This window comes from Orcinus orca, chromosome 2, assembly GCF_937001465.1.
Source record: "Orcinus orca chromosome 2, mOrcOrc1.1, whole genome shotgun sequence".
Lineage (NCBI taxonomy): Eukaryota > Metazoa > Chordata > Mammalia > Artiodactyla > Delphinidae > Orcinus > Orcinus orca.
In genome coordinates this window covers 127,874,211-127,883,479 of record NC_064560.1, presented here as the reverse complement: position 1 = coordinate 127,883,479, position 9,269 = coordinate 127,874,211, and the positions used below count along the sequence as shown (strand labels likewise).

At 59.7% G+C, this 9,269-nt stretch overlaps 1 protein-coding gene across 3 annotated transcripts; it reads right to left on the bottom strand.

Moving 5' to 3' along the window:
* Positions 1-2,563: 2,563 nt before the first annotated feature.
* CPNE6 (copine 6) lies at positions 2,564-9,269 on the bottom strand. Of its 3 annotated transcripts, none has more exons than XM_004283151.4 (17): positions 8,942-9,267; positions 7,490-7,661; positions 6,884-7,063; positions 6,456-6,530; positions 6,230-6,304; positions 5,987-6,070; positions 5,807-5,896; positions 5,335-5,439; positions 5,024-5,110; positions 4,726-4,785; positions 4,327-4,460; positions 4,196-4,250; positions 4,052-4,103; positions 3,589-3,722; positions 3,240-3,476; positions 2,867-3,041; positions 2,564-2,767 (listed from the first exon to the last, which is right to left on the bottom strand). In XM_004283151.4, exons 2-16 carry the CDS (start codon positions 7,655-7,657, stop codon positions 2,904-2,906), a joined length of 1,674 nt encoding a protein of 557 aa, XP_004283199.1. In that variant the 5' UTR covers positions 7,658-7,661; positions 8,942-9,267; the 3' UTR covers positions 2,564-2,767; positions 2,867-2,903. The 3 variants fall into 3 exon arrangements, with proteins under 3 accessions (XP_004283199.1, XP_012393356.1, XP_049562931.1); XM_012537902.3 differs by lacking the exon at positions 8,942-9,267 and adding an exon at positions 8,190-8,920; XM_049706974.1 differs by lacking the exon at positions 5,024-5,110 and having other exon boundaries at positions 8,942-9,269.

Below are 9,269 nucleotides of genomic sequence, written 5' to 3'. Positions count from 1 at the left end.
ATTCAAGAGGCTTTCTTGCAGAAAGCGCGTGGCCTCCAGGGCCCAGAGCAGCAAAGGCCTGAGGAGCTCTGGGGGTGGTTGGTGTGGGCTGGGAGAGAACCCTGGGCAGGAGTCTGAAGCCAGGGCTGCTAGTCTCAGCTCTGCCACAGGATACCTCGCAGTCACCTTGAGCAAATCACTTGCTCCCTGGGTCTCGATTACCTCATCTAATCCTCATGTGAATTGGATGACTTCTGACACCTTTCCAGTTCTGGCCTCTCCTTAGTGTGGGAGCCCCAGTGGTCTCCCCAAGAAGGCCCGAATTCAGCCTCACCAAAGGGACTTTCCGTCCTGCTCCAGCTTGCTGACGGCAGCATAGGCCCATGCACTGGTCCTCTGTTGCTCCCTCCATGCTGCCTTGGCCTCCAGACCTGCATAGGGTGCCCCTGCTCCCTCCTGTCTCTCTGAGGGCTGAGGTGAGACTTCCCCCAGCCTGACAAGGAGCTGAGAGAATGCAGCTTTTGTGAATTAAACTTGAAGTCTAGGCACAACTGTACGCTATTGGCTAGATGTTCTTGCAATTTAAGAAGTGTTTATTCTATATCCTTGCACCAGGCCTGTGTGTGTGTGTGTGTGTGTCTGTGTGTGTGTCTGTGTGTGTGTGTGTATGACAGAGAGAAAGAGAGGGAGAGGGAGAAGGAGAGAGGCTGGATAGCCCCCACCTGGGCGGAGTGCAGCATCTCAGTTCTGAAGCCCCAATGGAAATGGGGGGGAGGGGTGGGGATTGGGCCAGATGGAGCCTCCCCCTCCCACCTCCACTGCATAGAAGCCCAGGAACAGTAGTGACCCGGCCAGGCCTGCCTGTGGCTATCCTGGCGGCTCACAGTTGCCATGGTAACCCAGCCCTCTAGTTCAGCAGCCTACAGAGAGAGTGGGTGGGGGCTCTGGGCAGAACAGAGGCATTGGGCTGGGAGCAGTTACCTGGGGGCAGCCTCTGTTGTAGGTCCTCTAAGGGAAATAATAAATGGGGAGAAGGAGTTGGGTGTGGGGGAAGAGGCTCCCATATGTCTCTCTTCCTTTCTGCCCCCTCTACTCACCCCCTCCCCAGCTGTCTCTTCCCATCCCCGTTCTTGTTCCCTCCTCCCCCTCCTCTAGCCAAGCTCCCTCCTCCACTCAGGAGCCTGCCATGGGAGTCCTTTCCTCTATCTCCACCAGGATTTCTTTCTCTTCTCTCCCTTTCCCACTACTGGCTACTGGCCACCCTCTTTGACTCTGGCTCCTCTCTCTGAGTGGCTCACGGCACCTTTAGCCTCTCCTCCTCCATCCCCTTCCACGTGCATCGTTGAAGGGAGAGGCTGGGGCAGGGAAGGTCCTTCTAGGAGCCCAGCTCTTCTTCCCTCACTCTGGATATCCCTCAGATCCTCACCTGCTCTCTACAGCTGTGATCCAGACCCACTACTGCTCTTGCCTGCCTTCCTTAACTGGCTGAGGCTCTGCACGGCACACATATGGGCAGAGACGCCCATCCATACGCACCTCCACCCGTACACACAACCGGGCCATGTTTACACACGCTTGGGTCACAAGCTGAGGGTCACACGGATTCACCTCAAACAGAAGTTGCACACTCATGATTAAATGTGGGTCCTTTAGTCAGATGGGACTGGACTCAGGTTCCAGGCTTACCAGTTCTTCTTTGACCATATGGGTGAGCTTCAATCGAGCTTCATTTGCTTTGTCAGGAAAATGGGGAAAATAATGGTAACTACCTAGTGAGAGTGAACGCATTTAAAACACACTAAGTACAAAGCTTCACACATGCTAAATGGCAATGTTTGCTATTGTTGTCGATGTTATTAAGAGTACACAGGGAGTTCCCTGGCGGTCCAGTGGTTAGGACTCAGAGCTTTCACTGCGGGGGGCCCGGGTTCAATCCCTGGTCAGGGAACTAAGATCCCACAAGCTGCAAGGTGTGGCCAAAAAAAAAAAAAACAACAAAGTACACAGCTGGACTTCTGAACCACTAAAGGCCACACTCTGGAGAGTCAGGGATATGCAAAGCATGAACACACACACACACACACACACACACACACACACACACGTACACACACACATTCACACACCAGGAAAACCAGGCTGCAAAGACCTTAGGTACCCTCTCTGTATTCATAATTCACTAGCAGACCTGCTGCCCTCCTTCAGTCCTGCACCCCATCCCTCCCGCCCCTTCTCAGGCTGCCTCACAGCTGTGTGAGGGCTGGAGTTCAGCCCCTAGGGGCTCAGCTGGGCTTCTCTGAAGACAGCTTAAGAGGGCATCAACTTGCCCCCTTGACAGCCCCTTATTACCCCTCTATCTCTGGTAATTAACCCCCAGGAGGGCTGGGCCCCCCTGGGGTTGGGAGGTGACGGTAGCGACTCCTCAGATCTCACTGGCACATAGTTGGGGTGAAACTGCAGAGCCACCAGGCTGTCTGGGGAGCTCTGGTTCAGAATTCAAAACGTGCTGGTCCTCATTTCTTAATGGTGTGTGCGGGGTGCTATGGACTGCCCAACGGGCATCTAAGGTATGATGGGTAGAGGCTGAGGTGCTAGGAGTGGTTCCCTTTATTAACGGCCAGAAAGTCAGGGTCACTGCAGAAAGTCACTGAGGGGCCACAAGGCTGAGGGGTATGGGGCCTGGAGAGATGGCACAGGGCTCACCACTCACTTCCAGGACCCAGGGGACACAGCTGGTCCAAGAGGGAGAGGCACCAGTCACTTGAGTCACAAGGGTCAGGACAGGCACCTGGGGGAGAATGGGATAGTCATAAGCACCCTCGTCTACACCACACCCAGCCGAGATGGACGCCACCAAGATCCACCCCCCTAGCGTCCCAGGACTCACTGAGAGACTAAGGGAGTGTCGGTCCGGTTGTCGGCTGTCACAGGCTAGGGCTGGGCGTCGTGGCTGGCGTGCAGGACCTGGGAGGCCCGGGGCTGATGCCCTGGCTGGCGTAGTACTCCACCACCTGCCGGGGCACCTCGGCCAGGACGCACTTAGCTAGCGCAGAGGGTGCGGCCTAGGATGGGGACGGGGGTGAGGTTAGGGGCGGGAGAGTGGGGGAAGGAGGGGCTCAGGTAAGAGGCGGGGCTTCGGGTGGCCGGCTGAGCTCCAGCGTCCTTCGCAGGACATCAATCAAGTGAGAGAGACTGGTCAGATTTGGGCGGCAGGAGGAGCTGAGGAGTCCTTCAGCAGGGAGGGGCCTCCGGGCACTCACGTCCTTGAAGTCCCGGAAGGGCACGAACTGGACGATGTCGCGAGCTGCGGGCACCCCTCGGGGGCAGCGCAAGGGACCGTCATCGCCGTCCAGCAGCCGCATGTCGGAGAAATCGGCGTTGCCCACGCCCACGATGATGATGGACATGGGCAGGCGGGAGGCGCGCACGATGGCGGCGCGGGTCTCAGCCATGTCGCTCACCACACCGTCCGTGAGCACGAGCAGCACCGAGTACTTCTGAGGGCAGGCAGAGGGGGAGGAAGGGTCAGCTCTGCGGCCTTGGCACCGGCCCCAAGCCCGGGCCTCACCCGAGGACACCAGGTTGCCCGCTTCAGCTGGGGCTCCTCACCGTGGCTTGGCCAGTGCTCTGCTCCCGCTGGGCTGGCGCCGCCACGCGGTTAATGATGGGGGCCACGTTGGTGGGGCCATAGAGCTGGATCTGGGGCAGGCAACGGCGATAGGAGGTGATGACCCCCGAGATCTCTGTGGGCAAAGAGGCGAGGAGGGCAGAGATTAGCGGGAGCCCTTCCTGAACCCGCTTAAAGCAAGGAGGTGCTTCTCTGTCTGAGGACTGCCCTGCCACCAAGTTCTTCACTAAGCAGGAGATTTGGACGGTCCAGGTGCTGGCAGAGTTGGGTGGGCAGATACTGGGCCAGGGGCTGGAAGTCTTACCAAATGAAGGCGGGTGTTGGATGGGTGAAAGGGCAGGGAGCAGGGCCCCGGGGAATGGAGTCTGTGCTCCTGCATGGGGTGTACAGGAGTAGGCAAGCTGCATGCAGGGAGGCGGGGCTGGTGGGAATCTCCTCTCTTACCTTCACACTCAGGATTTTCCGGGTCAAAGTTGATAGCAAAGTCGTGGGACACCTGTGAGGGTAGGGTGAGGCCAGCCAGGGCATGTTTTTCCTTCTCGTCTGACCCTCCCAACATCTGCTCCCTTCCCCTCGCACCCAACCTACCTCAAAGTTGGGGGGGATTCGAGCCCCAAAGCCAAACGCTGGGAACCGTTTGTCACTGGGGAGAAGAAAAGTCTGTGGGGGCCCATTGGGCAAGGCGTCCCTGCCTGTCCAACACCCCGACCTCCTGCTACCTGTCGTAGTCCTGGCAGATGCCTCCCACTGCACGCAGGGCCTGCAGGTAGTGGTTGGGCTGGCGGGGGCTCAGGCAGTGCAGGGACTGGCTGCTCCTCGGGTCCCCGTTGGAGGCGGTGAAGTCAATGGCCACCTGGTGGAGATGGGGAAAGTGTTATGGTGCATCCGTGAGCGCCAACAGAGAGGCTGGGCCAGAGCTAGGGCCTGTAGGGAGGCCTAAGGTGAATCTAAACAAGCCCACCGGTAGTCTCATTATAGAGTCGGGTGAGGGGAACAAGCTGACCACGCTAAGGCTCATGAGAGGTCCAAGGAGGGGCAGTGGGAATTCTGAGCTCTTTCTGTTCACTGTGGGCCTAGCCCCTCCCCCTTGGCCCCGTCCCCGTCCCCTGGGCCTTTACCGTGAAGTTGATCTGGCAGCCGCCCATGATGTAATCCAGGAAGGTGTGCACCTTCTCCACCTGGTGGGAAGGGGGGAGTAAGATGGAGGGATGGTCCCTTGAGGAGGAAGCTGGGTGGGGCTTCTGCAGCAGAAAGGGAGGGGCCAGAGTTTTTGAGGTTGAAGTTGGTGGTGGATAGGGCAAGGGTTCTCAGTTCCCAGGAGCAGAGAAATGATCTTTGAAATGAGGGCAGGGTTGAATCTGAGGTTGCCTCGGGGGTCGGGGTGGGGCAGGGCTTGAGGCAGGGACTGGAATTTACCGTGCATTGGGCCAGCACTACGGTCCCTGAGCTCTTGTAATTCTTCTTCTTGTCCCGGTACTTGGGGTTGATACAGTCCCACTGCATCTAGACCCCACATACCCCACAAGCCCAGGGTCACATCACGTGACCCTTCCTCCCCCTTCCAGCGGAGCCTCCCAGAGTGAGACTGCCATGGCTCAGTCCTCAGGCTGAGCCCAGGGCTTTCCACCCTCTCCACCTCCTATCACGTGTGGGGGGGCTCTTCAGCATCACCCTCGGGATTCTCCCAGGGATCTTGGTGGGGTTCTGGCTGAGGGTCTTTGTGGCACCTCCTGCCCAGGGTTTGCTGTTCCTTCCTGCATCTCCTGGAAGGTGCTGGTGAACTCGCCGATGAAGTCATGCTTCCCACTGGAGTCATAGTCATACACCAGGAACTGAGAAGGCAAGGGGGGTGGGGCGGTCAGGGTCGGGGAGGCTTTGCAGAGGTTCCTGGGGGCAGGAGGAGGGACTCAGGGTGGTAGGGGCCCAGCAGTCACTAGGCCCAAACAGATGTCCTCAACCTGCCTAGAGAAGCCACTTGCTGAACTTCATCCTTTGTCTCAGTCCGGCAGGGACTCTGGCCTCTGCTAGAAGGCACATACATAGGAACATTGAGCTGTGACTGGTTCTTTACCCGCAGCGGGAAGGGGTATCACATGGGGGAGAGGGGGGGGCTTGCACACTCGGGGGTGGGGGTGGGGGAACGGTCTCCGGCAGAAGCCGGATGCTCCAACGGGCCACCCTTGTTTGCAGGGGCCTCACCTTGAGAGGCCGGTGGACATCGCAGCTGCACAGCGAGTGCAGGGACAGACGGAACGGCTCCCAGCTGGGGTTCAGATTGTTCTTCACCACCTTGAAGAGGCACAGAGAGCTGGTCACCCCTGATCTAGTTTTCCCTGCTCTGCCCTTCCTCCCTCCTTCCCCCCAGCCCCAGGCACCAACCTCTGTCCTCCAGACCAGCTGGTCGCTCTGGTCCCCATTGGTCTTATAGATCTCCATGAAAGGGTCAGACTTGCTGAACAGATCCTGGGGACACGGGGGAAAGCGTCCATGAGCCTGGTGAGGTCTGAGGGGGAGCTGGCTAACACCAAGAAGGGAGCAGAGCTGGGACCTGGGATTTGTCCTGAGTAGGGGGGCTAGGCTCCCTAACAGTAGAGATGGGGACCTGGACTCTGGGTTTCCAACCTTGTTGTCCAGCTTGTGGGCTCTGAAGGTGAGCTGCACATAGTCATTGGTGCCAGATACCTCTTCGGCCACGATCTGCAAGGCGGACACAAATGACGGGATTCCCCCAACCCACTCCCACAAGGCCCTTTCCCTTAGGTGGGAGCTAGCCATGATGTCACCATGGATGTCCATGCAGGGGCATTGAATGCCCTGCCCGAGGGTGAGTACAGGTGACTTTGCCTACCGTGATGGTGGACTTGCCCGCGTTCTTCCCATTCTTCAGTAGCAGCGGCTTAGTGACCTTGGTCTGTGACACAACCTGGGGATGGAGGTGGAGGGGGGCCCAGCTGTGACACCCCCACCTGCTTTGGCCAGGGTACAAGGGACAGGGTAATAAGGGCCCTTTGAGCTCTCACAGGGGCTGCGCTTGGGCTAGGATTGGACTTAATTTCCGCAGCAACCTTAACGGGTAGGCACTGTGACCCGCATTGTGTAGATGAGGAAACTAAGACTCAGAGAGATTAAATATCTAGCCCAAGGCTGCACAGCTGGTGAATGGTGGAGACGGGGTCCAAGCCCTGACTGAACTAGCTCCAGAGCTTATCCTCTGTCTTTTGGCTTCCAGAGGCAGAGCGATGGGGGTGGGGGTGGGGGTGGGGTGGGAATGCAGACCTGGCCCAAGGTGCACTCGGTAGAGCCGAGGAAGGTGTCATTGCGGGGGCTGGTGGCTCCGTCCTCGGCGTCAAACACGTGGAACTGCAGGGGCTGCTTCTCCTCAAAGAAGTACTCGAGGGCCAGCACCCGGGAGAAGACAGGGCTGGAGCAGGAGCGCAGCACCTCTGTGCGCTCCACCTGCGGCAGAGGGGAGCGTGTCCTCTGGGAACCCGGGCTGCTTTGCCTAGCCCTGGACCGCCCCGGGCTTGCCTGCCTTCCTCAGGCTTCCGCACCCCAGCGACTAGCTCTTCTCTCCCTGGGCTGAACCCCAAGCTCAGGGTGTTGCCAGCCCCCAGGACCATCAGCCCGCTGGGGCTGTCATATTTGGGAGCGGTGCCACTGACTTCGGGGGCGATCTCGGGACCCAGTGGGACTCTGTGGGCTTTGGAATCTGTAAAACGGTCTGTGTGTGTAATGATGGCATCCCCGTCCGCGGGGTTACCCACACAGCCTGGAAGAGGGCCCTGGGAGTCCTGACAGTCCCCCACGAGGCTTTCACTGCCCCCACCAGCCTCCTCCCTCTCAGTCCCGGAGGTGAGTGAAGGAGATCCCAGCCGCTCTCACCTCCACCCACTGCTCATCGGAGTGGAGCTTGAGCAGCACGCAGGGGTGGGGCTTGGTGAGCGTGTCTCGGTCTAGGAGGCCGTGGCAGGACACCCGCAGCTCCACTCTCGAGGCCCCCAGCGTCATGGCTGGGGGCTCAGGCACCCATGCCATCTCCGGGTCGGACATATCACTGTGGGGACAGAGCAGATGGCCTGGACACTGGAAGGGGAACCCCTGCCAGGGGCGGGGTCTGTCTCTGGGAGCCACGGCCCCACCCCTTTGCCCTTCTCCCTGAGGCCCTGGCATCTCATGGACCTGCTTCCCAGTGACCTCGCTCAGCTTCCCCTGAGCACTGAGCTGGCGAGGGTGGAGGACCCGAGCCCCCCACTCCTGCACAGTCCAGTGCTCCTGTCACCCCTGCTGGCCTCATATGCATGGATGGGGCTGGAGAGGGCTAGAGGGCTGGGGGGGTTCCTGGCAGCCTTGCTCCGAGGCCATCAATTGATCTACACTTTCTGCTACCTCAGCACCTTCTGCTATTTCCTGACTGATGTCTGAGTCAGCGCTGCACTCAGTCTTGGCTCAAAGGAGCTAAACTGGGGCAAGGGGTCCCTGCCAGTCTGAAGAGGATGGTCAGGAATGGAGGCTGCAATGGGCAGGAGGAGGCAGATTGGAAGGTACCCTCCGGGGCTGTCCCCATCCACCTCCCCCGACTCACCTTCTGGTTGGCTGACGGAAAGGGAGGGATGGTGGGCTTGCAGAGTGAGAAGCAGAGCCCAGTCCCTGCTGAAATCTCCTCCAGGTTCCTGGCAGTGGCTCCCACTATGACAACGCTGGCTTTCCTCCCCACCTCCCCTGTTCTCACACTTCTTGGCAGCACTGGCACTGTCTCTTAGCGACAGGATTTTTGGGGAGCCTCGGCCCCCTCCATGCTGCCCGTGGGATGCACGCACGCCACCCTCCCCCAGCAGAGGCACCAAGCTTCGGGCAGCAGCAGGCAGGGGTCCGCTGGCCTGAGTTCATGGCGGGGCCATCCATCTATCTTTGTCTGTCCACATCTCAGGGTGAGGCTGTCTGATCCCATGTCGTGCTTCCCCAGCGAGTGTCCGTTGGTGTGTCTGAATGCCCCCACCCCGTGTCTGTCCCCTAGTCGGGTGTTGGTCTTCAGGAGGGTGTGACAGTTCCCCTTCCTCCCTCAGAACTGGGACCCTTCCCTGGCTGGGTCCCCCCCTCCCCACAGCGTGTGCCTTTCTGGATACGTGAGGGAGGGTCTGAGTTGAAGGGGTCCTCTGCATTCCAGCCACAAGTCTCCCAGCTCTCACAGGTCCCCTGAGTTGGGCAGGGGCATGTGATGGTGAGGGTATTGGGCAGGACTAGAGACCTCTCTGGAGGCTGGGGGCGATGTTGTTATGGAGACTGGGCCAGGCTGGACCGGGCTGGGGCTGGGCTAGGGAGGAAGGGTGGGCTCACCTGGGCTCTAGTCGGGGGCTCCTCTCTCCAGCTCTCTGGCCCTGGCCCTGACTCCTTTGGTGTTCCAGCCGCTGGCGCAGGCTCCGGCTCCGGCTCTGCAGCTATTTATGGGGCCTGGATGGGGAGGGGTGGGGGGGGCCGCAGCACCAGCTCCCCCCGCACAGACCGGTTGGGAGGGAGAAGAGGGGAGGGGCAGGGCCACTGCCTAGGAGGAGCCACAGAGCCGGAGGAGGAGGAGGGCGGGCTGGGGGTGGCTCAGACGCAGGACCCCTGCAGACAGTGACACACATCCTCCCCTTCATGCCACACCCACACCCCGCATCACAGA